The following is a 25,179-nucleotide window of genomic DNA, read 5'->3' on the forward strand; positions in this document are numbered from 1 at the left end:
CCAATGGACAGGGTGCAGATATCAGCAAGATGGAAGACAGAAGCATCCATAGGCTCGGATTTTGCCATCAGAGACCGCCAACAGCACCTCCCAGGTGATCGGTGCGGAAGCAATGCTGCCCCCCACCCCTCTTCCCCCCACCCCACCCTGCTCCCCACCCCACCCCTCTTCCCCCCACCCCTCTTCCCCCCTTCCCCCAACCCCTCTTCCCCCCACCCATCTTCCCCCCGCACTCTTCCCCCCACCCCTCTTCCACCCCACTCTTCCCCACACCCCTCTTCCCCCACACCCCTCTTCTCCCCACCCCTCTTCCCACCCCATCTTCCCTCCCCTTCCCCCTTCCTCCCTCCCCCTTCCCCTTCCCCTTCCCCCTTCCTCCCCCTTCCCCCTTCCTCCCCCTTCCTCCCCCCATTCCTGCCCCCTTCCCCCATTACTCCCCTCTTTCCCCCTCTTTCCCCACCCTTCCCCCCTCCACCCCCCTCCCCTCTTCCCCCTCCCCCACTCCTCTTTCCCCTCTCCCCACCCCTCTTTCCCCTCCCCACCCCTCTTTCCCCTCACCCCACCCCTCTTCCCCCCCTCCACCCCTCTTTCCCCCCCTCCACCCCTCTTTCCCCCCTCCACCCCTCTTCCCCCCCTCCACCCCTCTTTCCCCCCTCCCCCTCTCTTTCCCCCCCACCCCCTCTTTCCCCCCACCCCCCTCTTTCCCCCCTCCCCCTCTCTTTCCCCCCCACCCCCTCTTTCCCCCCACCGCCCCTCTTTCCCCCCACCCCCCTCTTTCCCCCCCACCCCCCTCCTCTTTCCCCCCCACCACCCCCCTCTTTCCCCCCCACCCCCCTCTTTCCCCCCCACCCCCCCTCTTTCGCCCCCACCCCCTCTTTCCCCCCCACCCCCCTCTTTCCCCCCACCCCCCTCTTTCCCCCCCACCCCCCTCTTTCCCCCCACCCCTCTTCCCCACCGCTTCCCCCTGCGCCCCCCACTTTCCCTCCCCACCCCCCAGTTTCCCCCCCACACCCTCTTTCTTTCCCCGCCCACCCCCTCTTTCCCCCCTCACCCCCTCTTTCTTTCCCCCCATCCCCTATTTATTCCCCCACTCCCTATTTATTCCCCCACCCCCCTCTTTCTTCCCCCCACCCCCTCTTTCTTTCCCCCCCACCCCCCTCTCCCCCCTCCCTCTTTCCCCATCCCCCAGCCTAACCCCACAACCACTCGAAACACAGCCACGAGCAAAGCGGCGAAGGAGACTTCCTCCATCCTCAACAACAGAAGGACTTAGACTTTGAGGGTCATGGAATACGAGCTCCCCCACTGAGGGGTTGAGGCCTAGCAGCTGGGACTGACGTGCTGTGTGCTGGGTTGCGGCCTTTATTTGTTTGACTGAATAAACCTTTGTTGTTAAACCTCCTCTGGACTCCCGAAGATATTATCGGCAGGTTGTCTCATGAGTTTAGAAGAGTAAGAGGCGACTTGATTAAAACCTTTAAGATCCTGAGGGGCATTGACAGGGTGAGTGAGGAGAGGATGTTTCCTCTAGTCAGAGAATCTAGAACTAGGGGTCACTGTTTAAAACGGAGATATGGAGAAATAATTCCTTTGATAGAGTTGTGAGTCTTTCAACTCTCTTTTTCAAGGCAGTGAAAGCAGAGTTATTGAATATTTTAAAGGCAGAGCGAGATAGATTGTTGATTAACAAGGGGGTGAAAGGTTATTGGGGGCAGGAATGTGTGTTGAGGTTACAATCAGATCAGCTGTGATCCTATTGAATGGGGTAGCAGGCTTGAGGGGCCGAGTGGCCTGCTCCTACTCCTGATTTATATGTTTGTTGGGGGTTGGTGAGGGGCATGTTTTGAATGTAAATGTTGTAGGGTCTAAAACACCCCATATATTTCTGATCTATTTAGAAACAGATAAGATGCAATTAATTTCATTAACAGCAAGTGCTTTTTCCTTTTTAGGATGTGATTTTGACAAGTGGCTGCAGTCAGGCCATTGAACTGGCCATCTCTGTCTTGGCAAATCCAGGTCAAAACATATTGATTCCTAGGCCTGGATTCTCTCTCTATAAAACATTGGCGGTGTCTCTGGACATTGAGATCAAACATTACAACTTGCTGGTATGTAACTATAGTGTCAACAAAGTATGAGTTGTGGTTTAAATGATTCTGGATCCGGGTAACATTGTCTGTTGGGTTGATGTCTCTCTGTCTCATACAATGGAAGAGGATTTCCAACAGCTCTGCAAGCAGTTTAGAGCCATTAATTTACTGGAGTAATATTATAAACTGGTACTAGGGAGATATAAATATTGTATTAGCTTTACACCTTAACTAGTTAAACCACTTAAACTTAAACTACAAATAATCATTGAGTGATATTTCTAAAACGTGAAACTTAATTAGATAAATCAAAGACAATAAAGCTGGCATGGTAGGTGATGTGTTGGGCTGTGGCATGTTGGGTTGGTGCAACAAAGAATAAGCTGGAGTCTGATATCGGATATTGCAATTCTTCAGGGATGAAGAAGGTATCTGGACATTTGGTTCCGAGAGACAGTCACAAAAATGCCTTAGGTTAGGTTAATCAAGGAAGAGAAGGATAGTTTTAAACTGGTCCACAGGTCACTGAAAGGGGCAACACAGGTGGAGAAGGTAGTGAAGAAAGCATACGGCATTGAGTATAAGAATTGGCAAGTCATGTTGCAGCTGTATAGAACCTTAGTTAGGCCACACTTGGAGTATAGTGTTCAATTCTGGTCGCCACACTACCAGAAGGATGTGGAGGCTTTAGAGAGGGTGCAGAAGAGATTTACCAGAATGTTGCCTGGTATGGAGGGCATTAGCTATGAGGAGCGGTTGAATAAACTCGGTTTGTTCTCACTGGAACGAAGGAGGTTGAGGGGCGACCTGATAGAGGTCTACAAAATTATGAGGGGCATAGACAGAGTGGATAGTCAGAGGTGTTTTCCCAGGGTAGAGGGGTCAATTACTTGGGGGCATAGGTTTAAGGTGAGAGGGGCAAGGTTTAGAGTAGATGTACAAGGCAAGTTTTTTACACAGAGGGTAGTGGGTGCCTGGAACTCGCTACCGGAGGAGGTGGTGGAAGCAGGGACGATAGTGACATTTAAGGGGCATCTTGACAAATATATGAATAGGATGGGAATAGAAGGATACGGACTCAGGAAGTGTAGAAGATTGTAGTTTAGTCGGGCAGTATGGTCGGCACGGGCTTGGAGGGCCGAAGGGCCTGTTCCTGTGCTGTACATTTCTTTGTTCTTTGTTCTTCTTTGAAATAAAACATACAATGTGGCAAAGATTAGTGATAAGTCAGAGGATTGGGAAAGTTTAAAATCCAACAAAAGGTGACCAAAAAATAATAAAGAAGGCGACAATAAACTATGAGGGTAAACTCACGAATAATATAAAAATCGGCAGTAAGAGTTTCTTTCAATATATAAAAAGGAAGAGAGAAGCCAAAGTGAACATGGGCCCCTTAGAGAATGAGATTGGGGAAATACCAGGAAATGGCAGAGGAGTTAAACAAATACTTTGCGTCAGTTTTCATGGTGGAAGACACAAATAACATTCTAAAAATATTAAATAATCAAGGGGAAGGAGGGGGGGCTAGAAAATTAATACAATAAAATCACTAGGGAAACTAATGGGGCTAAATGCTGATAGGTCCCTAGAGCCTGATGGGTGGCATCCCAGGATATTAAAGAAAGGAGCTACAGAGATAGTTGATGTACTGGAAGTAACATAGAAATTAGGAGCAGACGGAAGTAGGCAATTCAGCCCTTCGAGCCTACTCCGCCATTCAATCAGATCAAGGTTGATCTCCTCCTGGCCTGAGACCCACCTGTTCCCCATTTCCCTTTAACCCCTTTTTAAAATCAGAAATATATCTATCTCCTTCTTGAAACCATTTAATGACTCAGACTTTACCGCACTGTGGGGGCAGCGAGTTCCACAAATTCACCACCCTCTGCGAGAAGTAGTTCCTCCTCATCTCAGTTCTAAATCTATCACCTCGCAACCTCTATCTGTGACCTCTTGTTCTAGGGGGAACATTTGGTCTACGTTTTCTTTATCAATCGCTTTCAGTATCTTTATCCACCTCGATCGGATCCCCTCTTATCCTTTTAAACTCCAGCGAGTTTAAGCCCAAACTGTTTAATCTCTCCTCATGCATGAACCCTTTTATCCCCGGAATCAATCTGGTGAACCTCCTCTGAACGGCCTCCAATGCCACCACATCCTTCCTCAAATAAGGAGACCAAAACTGGACACAATACACCAGATGTGGTCTCACCAACAATTGCAACAACACTTCTCTACTTTTATACTCCTGTCCATTTGCAATATACTCAAACATTCCATTTGCCTTTTTCATTACATGCTGTACCTGTGTACGACTTTCTGCGATTCATGAACAAAGACACCCAGGTCCCTCTGCCCAGATGCATTTTGAATCTACTTTCTATCTTGATAATAATTTCTGTGACCTCTGTGTTGGGGAAGTTGCTGGAATCAATCATTAAGGAGGAGATGACTGAACATTTGGAAAGACAAAGCTCAATCCACCATTGTCAGCATGGTTTTATGAAGGGTCATGCTTGACAAACTTGCTCGAGTTCTTTGAGGACATAACCAGCAAGGTGGATAAGGGGGAATCATGAATCGCAGAAAACTTCACACATGTACAGAATGTAATAATTTTCTTTCTATTTTGGGGGCCAAAATGGATAACGTCACACTTATCTACATTAAACCCCATCTGCCAAATTTTGGCCCAATCTCCTAGCCTATACATACCTGTCTGGTAAAATCTTTATCTCCTCTTCATAGTCTGCTTTCCCACCGATTTTAGTATCATCCACAAATTTTGCTATGTGACACTCAATCCCTGCTTGCAGATCATTCATATAGATTGTAAACAGTTGAGGTCCCAGGACTGACCCCTGCGGCACCCCACTAGTTACAGTTCACCAGCCAGAGAAGGACCCAATTATCCCAAACCTCTGCTTTCAGCCAATCCTCAATCCAATCTAGTACTCTACTCCCAATCCCCTGCGATCTCACCTTCTGGATCAGTCTTTTATGAAAACACTTTATGGAAGTCTAGATATACCACATCCACAGGTTCCCCATTATCCACCTTGCTGGTTACGTCCTCAAAGAACTCAAGCAACTTTGTCAAGCATGACTTACCCTTCATAAAACCATGCTGACAATGGTGGATTGAGCTTTGTCTTTCCAAATGTTCAGTCGTCTCCTCCTTAATAATTGATTCCAACAACTTTGCGGTCTAACCGGTCGATAGTTTCCTACTTTTTGCCTCTCTCCCTTTTTGAATAGGAGGATCACATTAGTGTCTTTCCAATCTATCAAAACCCATCCAGAATCATAGAACATAGAACATAGAACATAGAAAAATACAGCACAGAACAGGCCCTTCGGCCCACGATGTTGTGCCGAACCTTTGTCCTAGATTAATCATAGATTATCAAAGAATTTACAGTGCAGAAGGAGGCCATTCGGCCCATTGAGTCTGCACCGGCTCTTGGAAAGAGCACCCCACCCAAGGTCAACACCTCCACCCAATACTAAGGGCAATTTTGGACACTAAGGGCAATTTATCATGGCCAATCCACCTAACCTGCACATCTTTGGACTGTGGGAGGAAACCGGAGCACCCGGAGGGAACCCACGCAGACACGGGGAGGATGTGCAGACTCCGCACAGACAGTGACCCAAGCCGGAATCTAACCTGGGACCCTGGAGCTGTGAAGCAATTGTGCTATCCACAATGCTACCGTGCTGCCCTTAAGAACAAATTAATCTACACTATATCATTCTACCTTAATCCATGTACCTATCCAATAGCTGCTTGAAGGTCCCTAATGTTTCCGACTCAACTACTTCCACAGGCAGTGTATTCCATGCCCCCACTACTCTCTGGGTAAAGAACATACCTCTGACATCCCCCCTATATCTCCCCCCATTCACCTTAAATTTATGTCCCCTTGTAATGGTTTGTTCCACCTGGGGAAAAAGTCTCTGACTGTCTACTCTATCTATTCCCCTGATCATCTTATAAACCTCTATCAAGTCGCCCCTCATCCTTCACCGTTCTAATGAGAAAAGGCCTAGCACCCTCAACCTTTCCTCGAAAAACCTACTCTCCATTCCAGGCAACATCCTGGTAAATCTCCTTTGCACCTTTTCCAAAGCTTCCACATCCTTTCTAAAATGAGGCGACCAGAACTGTACACAGTACTCCAAATGTGGCCTGACCAAAGTTTTGTACAGCTGCATCATCACCTCACGGCTCTTAAATTCAATCCCTCTGTTAATGAACGCTAGCACACCATAGGCCTTTTTCACAGTTCTATCCACTTGAGTGGCAACTTTCAAAGATGTATGAACATAGACCCCAAGATCTCTCTGCTCCTCCACATTGCCAAGAACTCTACCGTTAACCCTATATTCCGCATTCATATTTGTCCTTCCAAAATGGACAACCTCACACTTTTCAGGGTTAAACTCCATCTGCCACTTCTCAGCCCAGCTCTGCATCCTATCTATGTCTCTTTGCAGCCGACAACAGCCCTCCTCACTATCCACCACTCCACCAATCTTCGTATCGTCTGCAAATTTACTGACCCTCCCTTCAACTCCCTCATCCAAGCCATTAATGAAAATCACAAACAGCAGAGGACTCAGAACTGACCCCTGCGGTACACCACTGGTAACTGGGCTCCAGGCTGAATATTTGCCATCCACCACCACTCTCTGACTTCTATCGGTTAGCCAGTCCGTTATCCAACTGGCCAAATTTCCCACTATCCCATGCCTCCTTACTTTCTGCAGAAGCCTGCAATGGGGAACCTTATCAAATGCCTTACTAAAATCCATGTACACTACATCCACTTCTTTACCTTCATCCACATGCTTGGTCACCTCCTCAAAGAATTCAATAAGACTTGTAAGGCAAGACCTACCCCTCACAAATCCGTGCTGACTATCCCTAATCAAGCAGTGTCTTTCCAGATGCTCAGAAATCCTATCCTTCAGTACCCTTTCCATTACTACCACCGAAGTAAGACGAACTGGCCTATAATTCCCAGGGTTATACCTCGTCCCTTTTTTGAACAGGGGCACGACATTCGCCACTCTCCAATCCCCTGGTACCACCCCTGTTGACAGTGAGGACGAAAAGATCATTGCCAACGGCTCTGCAATTTCATCTCTTGCTTCCCATAGAATCCTTGGATATATCCCGTCAGGCCCGGGGGACTTGTCTATCCTCAAGTTTTTCAAAATGCCCAACACATCTTCCTTCCTAACAAGTATTTCCTCGAGCTTACCAGTCTGTTTCACACTGTCCTCTCCAACAATATGGCCCCTCTCATTTGTAAATACAGAAGAAAAGTACTCCTTCAAGACCTCTCCTATCTCTTCAGACTCAATACATAATCTCCCGCTACTGTCCTTGATCGGACCTACCCTCGCTCTAGTCATTCTCATATTTCTCACATATGTGTAAAAGGCCTTGGGGTTTTCCTTGATCCTACCCGCCAAAGATTGTTCATGCCCTCTCTTAGCTCTCCTAATCCCTTTCTTCAGTTCCCTCCTGGCTATCTTGTATCCCTCCAGCACCCTGTCTGAACCTTGTTTCCTCAGCCTTACATAAGTCCCCTTTTTCCTCTTAGCAAGACATTCAACCTCTCTTGTCAACCATGGTTCCCTCACTCGACCATCTCTTCCCTGCCTGACAGGGTCATACATATCAAGGACACGTAGTACCTGGTCCTTGAACAAGTTCCACATTTCACTTGTGTCCTTCCCTGACAGCCTATGTTCCCAACTTATGCACTTCAATTCTTGTCTGACAACATCGTATTTACCCTTCCCCCAATTGTAAACCTTGCCCTGTTGCACGCACCTATCCCTCTCCATTACTGAAGTGAAAGTCACAGAATTGTGGTCACTATTTCCAAAATGCTCACCCACTAACAAATCTATCACTTGCCCTGGTTCATTACCAAGTACCAAATCCAATATTGCCTCCCCTCTGGTCGGACAATCTACATACTGTGTTAGAAAAGCTTCCTGGACACACTGCACAAACATCACCCCATCCAAACTATTTGATCTAAAGAGTTTCCACTCAATGTTTGGGAAGTTGAAGTCACCCATGACGACTACCCTGTGACTTCTGCACCTTTCCAAAATCTGTTTCCCAATCTGTTCCTCCACATCCCTGCTACTATTGGGGGGCCGATAGAAATCTCCTAACAAGGTGACTGCTCCTTTCCTATTTCTGACTTCAACCCATACTACCTCAGTAGGCAGATACTCCTCGAACTGCCTTTCTGCAGCTGTTATACTATCTCTAATTAACAATGCCCCCTCTCCCCCACCTCTTTTACCACCCTCCCTAATCTTATTGAAACATCTATAACCAGGGACCTCCAACAACCATTTCTGCCCCTCTTCTATCCAAGTTTCCGTGATGGCCACCACATCGTAGTCCCAAGTACCGATCCATGCCTTAAGTTCACCCACCTTATTCCTGATGCTTTTTGCGTTGAAGTGTACACACTTCAACCCATCTCCGTGCCTGCAAGTACTCTCCTTTGTCAGTGTTCTCTTCCCCACTGCCTCATTACACGCTTTGGCGTCCTGAATATTGGCTACCTTAGTTGCTGGACTACAAATCCGGTTCCCATTCCCCTGCCAAATTAGGTTAAACCCTCCCGAAGAGTACTAGAAAACCTCCCTCCCAGGATATTGGTGCCCCTCTGGTTCAGATGCAACCCGTCCTGCTTGTACAGGTCCCACCTTCCCCAGAATGCGCTCCAATTATCCAAATACCTGAAGCCCTCCCTCCTACACCATTCCTGCAGCCTCGTGTTCAGCTGCGCTCTCTCCCTATTCCTAGCCTCGCTATCACGTGGCACCGGCAACAAGCCAGAGATGACAACTCTGTCTGTCCTGGTTTTTAACTTCCAGCCTAACTCCCTAAACTCGTTTATTACCTCCACACCCCTTTTCCTACCTACGTCATTGGTACCAATGTGCACCACGACTTCTGGCTGCTCCCCCTCCCCCTTAAGGATCCTGAAGACACGCTCCAAGACATCCCTGGCCCTGGCACCCGGGAGGCAACTTACCTTCCGGGGGTCTCGCTCGCGACCACAGAATCTCCGATCTATTCTCCTAACCATTGAATCTCCCACTATTGCTTTTCTATTCTCCCCCCTTCCCTTCTGAGCCCCAGAGCCAGACTCATTGCCAGAGTCCTGGCCGCTAGGGCCTTCCCCCAGTAGGTCATCCCCCCCAACAGCATCCAAAACGGTATACTTGTTTTGAAGGGGGACGGCCACGAGGGATCCCTGCACTGTCTGCCTGTTTGTTTTCTTTCCCCTGACTGTAACCCAGCTACTCGTGTCCTGTACCTTGGGTGTGGTTACCTCCCTGTAACTCTCCTCTATCACCCCCTCTGCCTCCCGGATGATCCGAGGTTCATCCAGCTTCAGCTCCAGTTCCCTAACACGGCCTTTGAGGAGCTGGAGTTGGGTGCACTTCCCGCAGGTATAGTCAGCGGGGACACCGGTGGTATCCCTCACCACCCACATCCTACAGGAGATGCATGCAACTGGCCTAGCCTCCATCCCCTCTTACCTTACAGAATATAGCTGCCCTGTGGTCCAACTGGAACTCCGCCCTCCGACTCTGCGCCCAGTCAGCTGCACTCTCTGTAAACTCCTGGCTCCCTTCTCGCTCTTTGCGGAAATGTAGAAAACGAAATGAAAGGAGCACCTTACTCCCTCCTCACCTAACTCCCTCAGTCACCAAACTCTCACTATAGCACTCAAATGCACCAAATTCAGTACTCCCTCAGTCACCAAACTCTCACTATAGCACTCAAATGCACCAAATTCAGTGCTCAGTGCAAAATCCAGGGAATTCTGAATATCATAACCAATGCATCCATTATCTCTGCTGCAACCTCCCTTAGTACCCTAGGGTTCAGGCCATCAGGTCCCAGAGACTTATCTGCCTTTAATCCCATTAGTTTATTCAATACCATCTCCATAGTGATGGTTATTGCTCAAAGTTCCTCTGCATTAACTGCAGTTTTTGGAAAAAAATTATTTTCCTCTACTGTGAAGACAGAGCAAAATATTGGCTCAGTGCCTCCGTCATCTCTGTGTTCCCCATTATTTCCTCACCAGTATCGTCCTCTAAAGGACCAACATTTACTTTAGCTATTCTCTTCCTCCTTGGAAGCTTTTGGTATCAGTGTTCATGTTTTCTGCTAGTTTCCTTTTGTAGTTCATAGCTCTTTTGATTTTATTTTTAGTAGCCTTTTGCTGAACCTTAAAGTTCTCCCAATCCTCCAGCTTACCACTAGCTTTTGCAGTATAGCATGCCCTAGTTTTTGCCTTTATAACCTCCTTGACTTCCTTGTTTGGCCATGGAACGTTTCTCTCCCTTTTGTGAGCTAATGCATTTTGGTAGGTCTAACATAGAGGGTAAATATACCGTAAATGGCAAAACTCTTAGGAATATAGAAAGTCAGAGAGATCTGGGCATGCAGGTCCACAGATCTTTGAAGGTGGCAACACAAGTGGACAAGGTAGTCAAGAAAGCATACGGAATGCTCGCCTTCATTGGACGGGGCATCGAGTATAAAAACTGGCAAGTCATGCTGCAGTTGTATAGAACCTTTGTAAAGCTTCAATTGGAATATTGCGCACAAGTCTGGTCGCCACACTACCAGAAGGACGTGGAGGCTTTGGAGAAGGTGCAGAGGAAATTTACCAAGATGTTGCCTGGTCTGGAGGGTGTTAGCTATGTGGAGAGGCTGAATAGACTCGGACTGTTTTCATTAGAAAGACGGAGGTTGAGGGGTGACCTGATCGAGGTCTACAAGATTATGAGGGGCATAGATAGAGTGGATGGGCAGGCACTCTTTCCCAGGGTGGAGGGGTCAGTCACCAGGGAGCATAGGTTTCAAGTCCGTGGGGCAAAGTTTAGAGGAGATGTGCGAGGCAGGTTTTTTATACGGAGGGTGGTGAGTGCCTGGAACGCGTTGCCAGGGGAGGTTGTGGAAGCAGATACATTAACGGCGTTCAAAAGGCATCTTGACCAACACATGGATAGGACGGGTATAGAGGGAGACGGCACAAGGAAATGCTGGTGGTCTTGGCCAAGGTTAGTACCATGACCAGTACAGGCTTGGAGGGCCGAAGGGCCTGTTCCTGTGCTGTATTGTTCTTTGAGGCTACCCTTGTCAATTTGAATGATCCAGTCAATACGCATGTTAAAAGCACCCATGATTACCGTTGTGTCCTTCTCACAAGCCCTCCTTATTTCTTGATTTATTCTACGCCCCACTTTCGGAGTATTGCTCTGGGGCCTGTAAATTACTCGCAAGGAGTTTTTTCCCTTGATATTTATTTCCACCCAGATCAATTAAACATTCGGCCCTTAGTGCCAATATAATTTCTTAATACAGCCTTGATATCATCTTTAACCAATGGAGCAACTCCCCCTCCTGTTCCATTCAGTCTATCCTTTTGGAATACCGAGTACCCTTGGACATTCAAGTCCCAGTCCCAGTCCCCCTGCACCCATGTTTCAGTAATCCCCACCAAATCATACCCATTTGTCTCTCTTTGTGCTGTCAGCTCATTGACCTTATTCTGGATACCGTGTGCATTTAGGTGCAGGGGTCTGGATTCTCCCAAAATGAGGCTAAGTGTTGACGCCGCCGTGAAAACCGTGGTGTTTCATGACGGCGTCATCGGGCCCTCAGGTGGAGCTATTCAACAGACCACAAGGGGCTGGCATGGGCGGAACGTGAAGCGCCCGAGGGAGCGGCCGCAGATTCGCCGGTTCCGTCAATGAAGCAACGCCTTGGCTGGAGTTAAATATTCTCCCCCCCCCACACAGTCCGGGCCGCAAGATGGCCGGCAGACGAGCAGCCCCGCGATTTAGGGACGGCGAGTTGGACACCCTCCAGGACGCCGTGGAGGAGAGGAGGCTGGTGTTGTATCCCGGGCCGGGACGCAGGATGGCAGGCGCCATCATTCGCCGTGCCTGGGCGGAGGTAGCCGAGTCCGTCAGCGCCGTCGGGCCGGTGACCAGGACAGTTGACCAGTATCGGAAGAAGCTGCACGACCTCCTCAGGGCAGCCAGTGTGAGTACCCAGCACTGTGCCCTGGCACTATCCCCCCTACCCTCCCAAACACATAAGCCCCCCCCCCCCCCCCCCAGGGGGACTGTCCCACCCCACCCCCACCCTGATGCACATGGCTGCACCCACTATGCCGCCCACAATGGCCGGGTGCCCTGGGCACAGATACCATCAGAGACCCAAACGCTGGGCTGCAAGCGCCAGACCATCTGACACTGTCGCTGATTGTGCTCCCCCCCCCCCCCCCCCCCCCCGCCCCCCAAGGACAAGACCGCTATAAACCGCCAGGAGTGGGAGAAAACCGGAGGGGTGCCACCAGAACTGCATGCCTGAGCAGAGGGCACTGGACATTATTGGCGGGCCGGAGGAGCGGGAGGTCGCCGATGCGGAGGTCGGAGGCGCGCCACCAAGTGAGAACTCCCTGCCTGTATGCGGCCACTCTCAACACACGTGAGCCCAGCCCTCACCCCACATCCCTCACCTCATCCCCCAACTCCCTCACCTCTCCCCCAATCCGGCCAGTGCCAAGACCGGTGGCCCCCAGGGACCCAAGCACCGATGGGGAGGGCAGCCATAACAGTAATAATATAATAATACTAATCGCTTAGTGTCACAAGTAGGCTTCAATGAAGTTCCTGTGAAAAGCCCCTAGTCCGGCGCCTGTTCGGGGAGGCCGGTACGGGAATTGAACCCGCGCTGCTGGCATTGTTCTGCATTACAAGCCAGCTGTTTAGCCCACTGTGCTAAACCAACCCATAAATGTGCTGTCTGATGGGTGTGGGGCGGCAAGTGACGGCCACTGGGAGTATGGGGTGGTGGACGAGTGAGGCCCAGTTGGTGGGACAGGCAGCCCCCCCCCCAAACGTCCCCATCACCTCGTCCCCAGGGATTCGGCAGGGCCGTGTGATGGACTGGCCAGCTCGCATGCAGGGATCACCCAGGTTGGATGGCGCTACTGTGGGCATGAGTCAGACATTGTCTAATGATGGGGAGCTCGGAGCTCATCGCAGAGCGGGCTGGCATCATCCTCCATCACATGGACCAGACCCGCTGCCACTGGCAACCCAGGGCTCCCAGCTCGTTGTGCCGCAGGTATATATAACGGAGGGGGGGTGCATGCGGGTGGTTCGGTGGTGTGGGGGGTGAGGGTGGTCGGTGGTGTGGGGGGTGAGGGTGGTATGGGGGGGGTGAGGGTGGTAGGTTGTGTGGGGGGTGAGGGTGGTCGGTGGTGTGGGGGGGTGAGGGTGGTCGGTGTTGTGGGGGGTGAGGGTGGTCGGTGGTGAGGGGGTGTGGGGGGTGAGGGTGGTCGGTGTTGTGGGGGGTGAGGGTGGTCGGTGGTGAGGGGGTGTGGGGGTGAGGGTGGTCGGTGGTGTTGGGTGGTGGGGGGGTGAGGGTGTTCGGGGGTGAGGGGGTGAGGGTGTCGGTGGTGTGGGGGATGTGGGGGGTGAGGGGGGTCGGTGGTGAGGGGGGTGAGGGTGTTAGGGGGTGAGGGTGGTCAGTGGTGTGGGGGTGAGGGTGTTAGGTGGTGGGGGGGTGAGGGGGGTCAGTGGTGTGGGGGTGAGGGTGGTCGGTGGTGAGGGGGTGTGGGGGGTGAGGGTGGTCGGTGGTGAGGGGGGTGAGGGTGGTCGGTGGTGAGGGGGTGAGGGGGTCGGTGGTGTGGGGGGTGTGGGGGGTGAGGGTGGTCGGTGGTGTGGGGGGTGAGGGTGTTCGGGGTGAGGGGGGTGAGGGGGTGAGGGGGGTGAGGGTGTTAGGGGGTGAGGGGGGTCGGTGGTGTGGGGGTGAGGGTGTTAGGGGATGAGGGGGGTCGGTGGTGAGGGGGGTGAGGGGGTGCGGTATTGTGGTGCCGCGCCCCTGCATAGCAACCTCCCCCGCCCCCCCTAATTGGTGAAACGTGCGTTGATCGAAGCTTCCCATGCTCGGTGGTCCTGCCGATTGTGTAGTGCGGCCTCCCATGCCTGGCCAGCCCCCATGTCCCGCCCATTGTTGTCCCGTTCCCCCCTCGCCCACCCCCCATCCTCCTTGTCTGGAGAGGCCTGCCCTTCCTCCTCATCCTCCTCCAGCACATCGCCCCCCTGCTGGGCTATATTGTGCAGGACGCAGCAGTCCACAACGATGCGGCCGACCCTCATGACCTCATATTGGAGGGGCCCTCCAGAAACGCATCTTCAGCAGCCGGAAGCAGCTCTCGACCACACCCCTGGTCGCACAATGGGCCTCATTGTAGCGGGTCTCCTCGTCGCTCTGTGGTCTCCATATAGGCGTCATCAGCCATGACCGCAACAGGTAAACCCTGTCGCCCAGCAACCAGTCCCGCAGCCAGGGGGGGGGGGGGGGGGGGGGGGGGGGCGGTGGCGGGGGCGGGCATCATTCTAACATGTCGGGGATCACCGAGTGCACCAATCTGAATGAGTCATGAATACTGCCCGGGTACCGGGCGCAGACGTGCAGGATCTGCACCTGATGGTCACAGACCACCTGAACATTCATTGAGTGGTACCCCTACCTGTTCGTGAGCAGCGGCCTGCTATCCGCTGGTGGCCGCAGGGCGACATGTACCCCATCGATTACCCCCTGGACCCGGGTCATCCAGGCGATGGCAGCGAAGCCTGACGCCTGGGCATCCTGGTGGGTGCGGTCCACAGGGAACTGTTTGTACCGGTCCGCGATGTCATACAGGGCGTCCGTCATTGCATGGATGCACCTGTGCGCCGATGTCTGGGAAATGCCGGACCGGTCCCGACTCGCCGACTGGAACGACCCCGTTGCATAGAAATTCAGGGCGACCTTCACCTTGACGGCCACCGGGAGAGGGTGTCCTCCCCCATACCCACGCAGTGCCAGGTGTGCCATCAGGTGGCAGATGTGGGCGACGGTTTCCTGTCTCATCCGTAGTCTCCTCCTGCACGACCGTCCCGGGAGTCCCTAAAAGGACATGCGACGCTGGTACACGCGGGGCCTCATCAGACACCTCCTTGGTACCGCCACCACCTCCTCCTCCTGGTCTTGTTTCTCCTCCTCCTCGGCCTGTTGTGAAGACGGCCCTCCAGCCTGAGCGGCTGCCACCTGCCCCTCTGCTGCAGCCTCCGTCTCCTCTCTGAGCCGCCCCCGCTCACGCTGCCACAGGGCTGCATGCAGGGTAGCGGTCCCCGCCATGTCGGCCAGCATCACTGGCTGGTGCCCAAACAGGGGCTGTTTAGCATAGGGCTAAATCGCTGGCTTTGCAAGCAGACCGAGGCAGGCCAGCAGCACGGTTCAATTCCCGTACCAGCCTCCCCGAACAGGCGCCGGAATGTGGCGACTAGGGTCTTTTCACAGTAACTTCATTTTGAAGCCTATTTGTGACAATAAGCGATTTTCATTTCATTTCATTTTCGTTATACTCTGCAGGGGGTGAGGGACACAGTGTTACTATGGCGCACACACCCACACACAGCCAGGTTTCATGGGTTCCATGGACTACATGGTTGCCCCGGTTGACACTGTGCACCCCAGCCACCCATGCCCCCCCACTCCCACCCTGCCGGTGCCCCTGCTCTTGGCGCCCATCCCTGCTGTCATGGCCACCCCTCACTGGGGGCCACCATTAGCGTGTCACTGGATGCTCCCCCGGTGGGTGCCACTGGTTGGGTTGGGTGGCCGGGGAGGGGGGGGCGGCACCCACCCATTCAGCCGTTAACCCCGCGGTCACCTAGCGCCCGGGGTGGGTGGGCAACAAGATGGCCACCATAATGGCGTTCATTGCGTGGACACTGCTCTGTCATTGCGGGGGGTCCCCGACAGCTCGGACTGTACCCCTCCTTCCCCTCCCCCAACCCTGGCAGGAGCCAAAAACACCCCGCTAAATTTATGGGGACAGGGTGGAGGTGTGGGCTTCGGTAGGGTGCTCTTTCCAAGAGCCGGTGCAGACTCGATGGGCCGAATGGCCTCCTTCTGCACTGTAAATTCTATGAAATTCTATGAAATCACCCCGTTAATTCACCAAATCACCCTGGGCAGGATTCTCCCTGTCCCGCGCCGGGCCAGCGAATCATCGCAACCGCGCCAAGCCGCCCCGACACTGGCACGTGATTCTCAGCGCAGCGGAGAATCGGCACCATTTGCCGCGGCGCAGGTCGCGGCCGGGCTGCCGATTCTCCGGTCCAGATGGGCCGAGCGGCCGCTCTAAAAAGGCAGAGTTCCACCGGCGCCGTCCACACCTGGTCGCAGCCGGCCAGGGGGGCGGTCTGTGGGGGGCGAGTGGGGCTCCGACCCCATGGGGGGCCAACGATGGGGCCTGGCCCACCGATCGGCGGGCCGGCCTCTCGCCCCCGGGCCGATTTTCTTACGCGCCGGCCCTTGAACTCCCGCGCCGGCACGTTGAGGGAGGCCACCGCGCACGCGCGGGTTGGCTCGTCGCACAATTCGGGCCGGGATGGGAGGCTGGAGCGGCGTGAACCTCTCCCGCGCGTGCGCGGTACTCCCAGCGGCCCGTTCACACCGTTGTGAAACACAACTCCGTTTCCGACGGTGTGGACATTCTGCCGCTGAATGGGAGAATCCCGACTCCCATCAAATCACCCAAAACACCCCGCTAAATCACCCAAAACACCATTTTTTTCCCGTTGAATCGTGTCCACAGGTTTTGAGTCTGGATCATTCTTTGACAAGGCTGGAGAAAACAGGAAATACGATCAGATTTATACAGTTGTGGACCAGTGGGGGTGGGGGGGGCAGGGGGGGTGGGTGATGGATCAGTGGGACTGGATTAATGAAAGCGGCTTGCATCGGAGTTTCATTGATATTTATAAGATCCCCTTACCAAGGGCCTTAGGCCCACACTTACCCTCAAACTGATTGTGAAATTATATGATGTTATGATCATTGTTTCCCAGAATGACTATGAGGTCATTAATTAATCCTGGCACATTGCCAGGTCTGCTCCCTGATTGGCTCTAGAATATACTGTTCTAAAAAATAGTCACAACTACACTCCATGAGCTCATTTTCTGGGCTGCCTTTGCCAAACTGATTCATCCAATTTATATGAAGAATAAAGTCACCCATGATTATTGCAATACCCCTCTTACAAGACCCCATTATTGAAAGGCAGATGGAGTATAAAAACATGAAAGTCTTGCTGCAACTGTCCACAGTGCTGCTGATTCTGCAGTGTTTTAGTCTCATTCCTTTCGGAAGCTTTGCATTGGGGCAGTTCAGAGAGATTCACTCGGCTGATTCCTGGAATGAAAGGGCTGTTTTATGAGGAGAGGTTGGTGTTTCAGACATATAATCATACATACAATTTACAGTGCAGAAGGAGGCCATTCAGCCCATCGAATCTGCACTGGCCCTCAGAAAGAGCATTCCACTTAAGCCCCCCTATCCCCGTGACCCAGTGTTTACTCCTTGGTGTTTAGAAACATTAGAGCAGATTTTATTGAAACTTCTAAGATTCTGAAAGGGTTTGACAGGATAGGTATTGAAATTGTATTTCCTCTTCTGGGCTAATCTGGAACTAATGCTCACAGTTTAAAATTCAGAAGTTTTCCATTTACGACTGGGATGAAAAGAAGTTTCTGTGGAGCGAGAAGGGGGCTAACTTTCGCATCTGGGTGACTCTTTGTCGAAGCTACAGAGAACTGGAAATCGGGTCAGATTTATACTGTTGGGGGTGTTGGAGCAGTGGGACTGGGCGTGGGGCCTATGATAGGTGGTATTTGACAAATATGTTGTGGACTTTTCACTTTAGGAGAAATGTCTTCACCCAGAGAGTGGTGAGCTGTGGAATTCGTTACCACAGAGGCCAAAACATTGTGGGCAGGATTCTTTGTTTGCCGACGGCAAAATTGCGAAATGCGATTGAGCGCAGAATAGCTTCCGACGGAAAAATCGGGGTAGGCGCAGGTTTGACACCAAATCGGGATTCTCCGGCACCCCCAAAATGGAGTAAATGCGGCGCTCTCCGCACGGCCTGAAAGTACAGTAAAAATAACATTAGCGGGCCTGACACCCGATGCTCCGGGGCCTCCGCGAATCAGCGCCTCCGATGGGCCGAGTTCCCGATGGCGTGGTTCACTTGTGGTTATAAAAATCGTGAACCTGGGTGCCCCCCACAGGGATTGGGGCGGTGCGTAGGCACCGACCGCCATTTTGCTGCACACCCACCTTGGCCCCTGATTCTACACAATGACACTGGGCGTATGGGTGCGCCCCCCCTCGCACCCCCCCCCCCCATCCCCCGCCCCCCCCCCCTCACCCACCCCCGCACACCACCCAGCCCCTGAACATCCCACCCAACCGGCCGCCATCCACCGGCGAACCACCCAGGGTCACACCCACGGCAGCCCCTAGTGTGGGCAGTGCCAACCAATGGTACCCCCGGCAGCATGGATGGGTGCCAGGACCGGGGGCACTAATGGTGGTGAATACCGACAGGGCAGAGGTGCAGGGGTGGGGGACGGACATGCATGGGTTGGGCCTGTAGTGCCAACCAGGGCCACCGTGTAGCCCATGGAACCTGGTTGGGCAGAGGAGTATGCAATGGCCTCCTTCTGAGCCACAATGACTCTATAAAGAAAACCCACCATACATGCAGTTGAAGCAATAACCCATTCAGATTGGCTTTCGACGCCCTGCAGACAGTGCTGTTGGAGTTCAGCCAGCAATGCCTGCCACCGTGGCATCCTTGCGAGATGCCCTGCGGCCGCATGAACTGGGACCGTTCGGAGAGGAGAGGGATGCTGCATCAGTGGAGCAGGCAGCAGCGCAACAGCCAGCAGAGGACCGGGCTGCAGAGGGGTAGGTGGCGGCTGCACTGGCTGGAGGGCTGGCCACCCAACGGGCCGAGGACGAGGTGGTGTCAAGGGGGGGCCCTATGAGCCCTAACCGGCACCACCTGTCATTCGAGGACTGCCGGACTGGGCATGTCTCTTTGGGATTCACCTTAATCCTACTTGCCAAGAACTTGTCATGACCCCTCCTCGCCCTCCTAATTTCCCGCTTCAGTACTTTCCTACTTTCTTTATACTCCTCAAGGGTTTGACTGTCCCCATCCTTCTAGACCGTACAAAAGCCTCCTTTTTCTTTTGACTAGGTTCACAGTATCCCTCGTTTTGCAAGGCTCCCTAAACTTCCCAAACTTATCCTTTGTTTACTTTGTCATGGACAGACGCATCTGCAGCAGGCAGGTTGGTGAGGATTAGGTCAAGTATGTTTTTCCCTCGTGTTGGTTCCCTCACCACCTGCTGCAGTCCCAGTCCAGCAGCTTTCGGACCCGGCCAACTCGGTCTGTGGTGGTATCACCGAGCCACTCTTGGTGATGGACATTGAAGTCCCCCCAGCCAGAGCATGTTCTGCACTCGGTGCAGGGATATGATGAATAACTTTTTAATACAGTCAGTGGTAATGGCCTGGAACTTGCTGCCTATGAGGATAGTGGAAAAGAAGAAGATGAATGATTTCCAAAGGAAATCAGATGGACATTAGATCAAAGTACATTCAGATGGCAATGGGGATATAGTGGGAAATGGGACAGATTGCATTGCTCCAAAGAGAGCCACCCTAACCCTAACCCTAACCCTAACCCTAATCCTAATCCGAGACTTGATAGGCCGAATGGCCTCCTTCTGCGCCATAATGACTCTGTAAAGAAAACCTACAGTACTTGCAGTTGAAGCAATAACCCACTCTGTCTGCTGTACATTATGCTTTTTGAGAAATATATCTATGTTCCCTCTTCCTTAGAACCAACAGATAATATCAATAAATTTTCTTTGTCCACCTTTTCTAAACCTGTTATAATTTTTTACAATTCTATACAGTCTCCCCAATCTCCTGTACTCTCAGAAGAAATCCTGCTTCTCCAACCCAACCCTGCACCCAGAGCCCCCCCACCGCCCCCCGCCCCCCTTGCCCCCCACACACCCTCGCAAGAAATACAAATTCAAAAGAACAAAGAACAAAGAAAATTACAGCACAGGAACAGGCCCTTCGGCCCTCCCAGCCTGCGCCGATCCAGATCCTTTATCTAAACCTGTCACCTATTTTCCAAGGATCTACTTCCCTCTGTTCCCCGCCCATTCATATATCTGTCTAGATGCATCTTAAATGATGCTATCGCCTCTGCCACCTCCGCTGGCAAAGCGTTCCAGGCACCCACCACCCTCTGCGTAAAAAACTTTCCGCGCACCTCTCCCTTAAACTTTCCCCCTCTCACCTTGAAATCGTGACCCCTTGTAATTGACACCCCCACTCTTGGAAAAAGCTTGTTACTATCCACCCTGTCCATACCTCTCATAATTTTGTAGACCTCAATCAGGTCTCCCCTCAACCTCCATCTTTCCAACGAAAACAATCCTAATCTACTCAACCTTTCTTCATAGCCAGCACCCTCCATGCCAGGCAACATCCTGGTGAACCTCCTCTGCACCCTCTCTAAAGCATCCACATCCTTCTGGTCATGTGGGGACCAGAACTGCACGCAGTATTCCAAATGTGGCCTAACCAAAGTCCTATACAACTGTAACATGACCTGCCGACTCTTGTACTCAATACCCCGTCCGATGAAGGCAAGCATGCTGTATGCCTTCTTGACCACTCTATCGACCTACATTGCCACCTTCAGGGTACAATGGACCTGAACTCCCAGATCTCTCTGTACATCAATTTTCCCCAGGACTCTTCCATTGACCGTATAGTCCGCTCTTGAATTAGATCTTCCAAAATGCATCACCTCGCATTTGCCTGGATTGAACTCCATCTGCCATTTCTCTGCCCAACTCTCCAATCTATTTATATTTTGCTGTATTCTCTGACAGTCCTCGCTATCTGCAACTCCACCAATCTTAGTATCATCTGCAAACTTGCTAATCAGACCACCTATACCTTCGTCCAGATCATTTATGTATATCACAAACAACAGTGGTCCGAGCACGGATCCCTGTGGAACACCACTAGTCACCTTTCTCCGTTTTGAGACACTCCCTTCCACCACTACTCTCTGTCTCCTGTTGCCCAGCCATCTAGCTAGTACACCCTGAACCCCATACGACTTCACTTTTTCCATCAACCTGCCATGGGAAACTTTATCAAACGCCTTACTAAAGTCCATGTATATGACATCTACAGCCCTTCCCTCATCAATTAACGTTGTCACTTCCTCAAAGAATTCTATTAGGTTTGGAAGACATGACCTTCCCTGCACAAAACCATGCTGCCTATCACTGATAAGTCTATTTTCTTCCAAATGTGAATAGATCCTATCCCTCAGATCTTCTCCAACAGTTTGCCTACCACTGACGTCAAGCTCACAGGTCTATAATTCCCTGGATTATCCCTGCTACCCTTCTTAAACAAAGGGACAACATTAGCAATTCTCCAGTCCTCCGGGACCTCACCCGTGCTCAAGGATGCTGCAAAGATATCTGTTAAGGCCCCAGCTATTTCTTCCCTCGCTTCCCTCAGTAACCTGGGATAGATCCCATCCGGACCTGGGGACTTGTCCACCTTAATGCCTTTTTGAATACCCAAAACTTCCCCCTTCCTTATGCCGACTTGACCTAGAGTATTTAAACATCCATCCTTAGCCTCAACATTCGTCATGTCCCTCTCCTTGGTGAATACCGATGCAAAGTGCTCATTAAGAATCTCACCCATTTCCTCTGACTCCATGCATAAATTCCCTTTTTTGTCTTCAAGTGGGCCAATCCTTTCTCTAGTTACCCTCTTGCTCCTTATATACGAATAAAAGGCTTTGGGATTTTCCTTAACCCTGTTAGCCAAAGATATTTCATGACCCCTTTTAGCCCTCTTTATTGCGCGTTTGAGATTTGTCCTACTTTCCCGATATTCCTCCAAAGATTCATCAGATTTAAGTCGCCTAGATCTTATGTATGCTTCCTTTTTCCCTACCTGCATTAGACCTTCCAAAATGCATTACCTCACATTTGTCCGGATTAAACTCCATCTGCCATCTCTCCGCCCAAGTCTCCAAACAATCTAAATCCTGCTGTATCCTCTGACAGTCCTCATCGCTATCCGCAATTCCACCAACCTTTGTGTCATCTGCAAACTTACTAATCAGACCAGTTACATTTTCCTCCAAATCATTTATACATACTACAAACAGCAAAGGTCCCAGCACTGATCCCTGTGGAACACCACTGGTCACAGCCCTCCAATTAGAAAAGCATCCTTCCATTGCTACTCTCTGCCTTCTATGACCTAGCCAGTTCTGTATCCACCTTGCCAGCTGATCCCGTGTGACTTCACCTTTTGTACTAGTCTACCATAAGGGACCTTGTCAAAGGCCTTACTGAAGTCCATATAGACAACATTCACTGCCCTACCTGCATCAATCATCTTTGTGCCCTCCTCGAAAAACTCTATCAAGTTAGTGAGACACGACCTCCCCTTCACAAAACCATGCTGCCTCTCACTAATACATCCATTTGCTTCCAAATGGAAGTAGATCCTGTCTTGAAGAATTCTCTCCAGTAATTTCCCGACCACTGAAGTAAGGCTCACCTGCCTGTAGTTCCCTGGATTATCCTTGCTACCCTTCTTAAACAGAGGAACAACATTGGCTATTCTCCAGTCCTCCGGGACATCACCTGAAGACAGTAAGGATCCAAAGATTTCTGTCAAGACCTCAGCAATTTCCTCTCCAGCCTCCCTCAGTATTCTGGGGTAGATCCCATCAGGCCCTGGGGACTTATCTTCCTTAATACTTTTTAAGACACCCAACACCTCGTCTTTTTCGATCTCAATGTGGCCCAGGCTATCTACCCACCCTTCTCCAGACTCAACATCTACCAATTTCTTCTCTTTGGTGAATACTGATGCAAAGTATTCATTTAGTACCTTGCCCATTTCCTCTGGCTCCACACATAGATTCCCTTGCCTATCCTTCAGTGGGCCAACCCTTTCCCTGGCTACCCTCTTGCTTTTTATGTACGTGTTAAAAGCCTTGGGATTTTCCTTAACCCTATTTGCCAATGACTTTTCGGGACCCCTTCTAACCCTCCTGACTCCTTGCTTTCTACTTTCCTTATATTCCACACAGGCTTCGTCTGTTCCCAGCCTTTTAGCCCTGACATATGCCTCCTTTTTCTTTTTGACGAGGCATACAATATCTCTCGTTATCCAAGGTTCCCGAAAATTGCCGTATTTATCCTTCTTCCTCACAGGAACATGCCGGTCCTGAATTCCTTTCAACTGACACTTGAAAGCCTCCCACATGTCAGATGTTGATTTGCCCTCAAACATCCGCCCCCAATCTATGTTCTTCAGTTCCCGCCTAATATTGTTATAATTAGCCTTCCCCCAATTTAGCACATTCATCCTAGGACCACTCTTATCCTTGTCCACCAGCACTTTAAAACTTACTGAATTGTGGTCACTGTTCCCGAAATGCTCCCCTACTGAAACTTCTACCACCTGGCCGGGCTCATTCCCCAATGCCAGGTCCAGTACCGCCCCTTGCCTAGTTGGACTGTCTACATATTGTTTTAAGAAGCCCCCCTGGATGCTCCTTACAAACTCCGCCCCGTCTAAGCCTCTGGCACTAAGTGAGTCCCAGTCAATATTGGGGAAGTTGAAGTCTCCCATCACCACAACCCTGTTGTTTTTACTCTTTTCCAAAATCTGTCTACCTATCTGCTCCTCTATCTCCCGCTGGCTGTTGGGAGGCCTGTAGTAAACCCCCAACATTGTGACTGCACCCTTCTTATTCCTGATCTCTACCCATATAGCCTCACTGCCCTCTGAGGTGTCCTCCCATAGTACAGCTGTGATATTCTCCCTAACCAGTAGCGCAACTCCGCCACCCCTTCTACATCCCCCTCTACCCCGCCTGAAACATCTAAATCCTGGAACGTTTAGCTGCCAATCCTGCCCTTCCCTCAACTCGATCTCTGTACTGGCAACAACATCATAGTTCCAAGTATTAATCCAAGCTCTAAGTTCATCTGCCTTACCCGTAATACTTCTTGCATTAAAACATATGCACTGTGTTGCTGTGTTCAGCAACTTCTCCCTGTCTGCTCTGCCTCAGAGCCCCACTGTCCCTATTCCCTAGTTCTCCCTCAATGCTCTCACCTTCTGACCTATTGCTCCCGTGCCCACCCCCCTGCCATACTAGTTTAAACCCTCCCGTGTGACACTAGCATACCTCGCGGCCAGGATATTTATGCCTCTCCAATTTAGATGCAACCGGTCCTTCTTGTATAGGTCACACCTGCCCCAGAAGAGCTCCCAGTGGTCCAGATAACGGAAACCCTCCCTCCTACACCAGCTGTTTAGCCACGTGTTTAGCTGCTCTATCTTCCTATTTCTAGCCTCACTGGCACGTGGCACAGGGAGTAATCCCGAGATTACAACCCTAGAGGTCCTGTCTTTTAACTTTCTGCCTAGCTCCCTGAACTCCTGCTGCAGGACCTCATGCCCCTTCCTGCCTATGCCGTTAGTACCAATATGTGCAACGACCGCTGCCTGTTTGCCCTCCCCCTTCAGGATGCCCTCTACCCGTTCGGAGACATCCTGGCACCAGGGAGGCAACATACCATCCTGGAGTCTCTTTCACGTCCACAGAAGCGCCTATCTGTGCCCCTGACTATAGAGTCCCCTATTACTATTGCTCTTCTGCGCTTTGACCCTCCCTTCTGAACATCAGAGCCAGCCGTGGTGCCACTGCTCTGGCTGCTGCTGTTTTCCCCTGATAGGCTATCCCCCCCCCCCCCGACAGTATCCAAAGGGGTATACCTGTTCGAGAGGGGGACAACCACAGGGGATTCCTGCACTGACTGCCTGCCCTTTCTGGTGGTCACCCATTTCTCTGCCTTCACCTTGGGTGTGATCACATTTATATAACTGCGATCTATGACGCTTTCCGCCACCTGCATGCTCCTAAGTGCATCCAATTGCTGCTCCAACCGAACCATGCGGTCTGTGAGGAGCTCCAGTTGGGTGCACTTTCTGCAGATGAAGCCATCCGGGACG

At 51.4% G+C, this 25,179-nt stretch overlaps 1 protein-coding gene across 1 annotated transcript in view; it reads left to right on the forward strand.

Moving 5' to 3' along the window:
* Window positions 1-25,179, forward strand: part of tat (tyrosine aminotransferase) — a 231,511-nt gene that overhangs the window by 22,630 nt on the left and 183,702 nt on the right. Inside the window, exon 5 of the mRNA XM_072517709.1 lies at window positions 1,953-2,111. Within this exon, the coding sequence (XP_072373810.1) occupies window positions 1,953-2,111 (159 nt within the window). The remainder of the gene's footprint in view (window positions 1-1,952; window positions 2,112-25,179) is intronic.

The sequence above is a fragment of the Scyliorhinus torazame genome, chromosome 10 (genome assembly GCF_047496885.1).
Source record: "Scyliorhinus torazame isolate Kashiwa2021f chromosome 10, sScyTor2.1, whole genome shotgun sequence".
Classification (NCBI taxonomy): domain Eukaryota; kingdom Metazoa; phylum Chordata; class Chondrichthyes; order Carcharhiniformes; family Scyliorhinidae; genus Scyliorhinus; species Scyliorhinus torazame.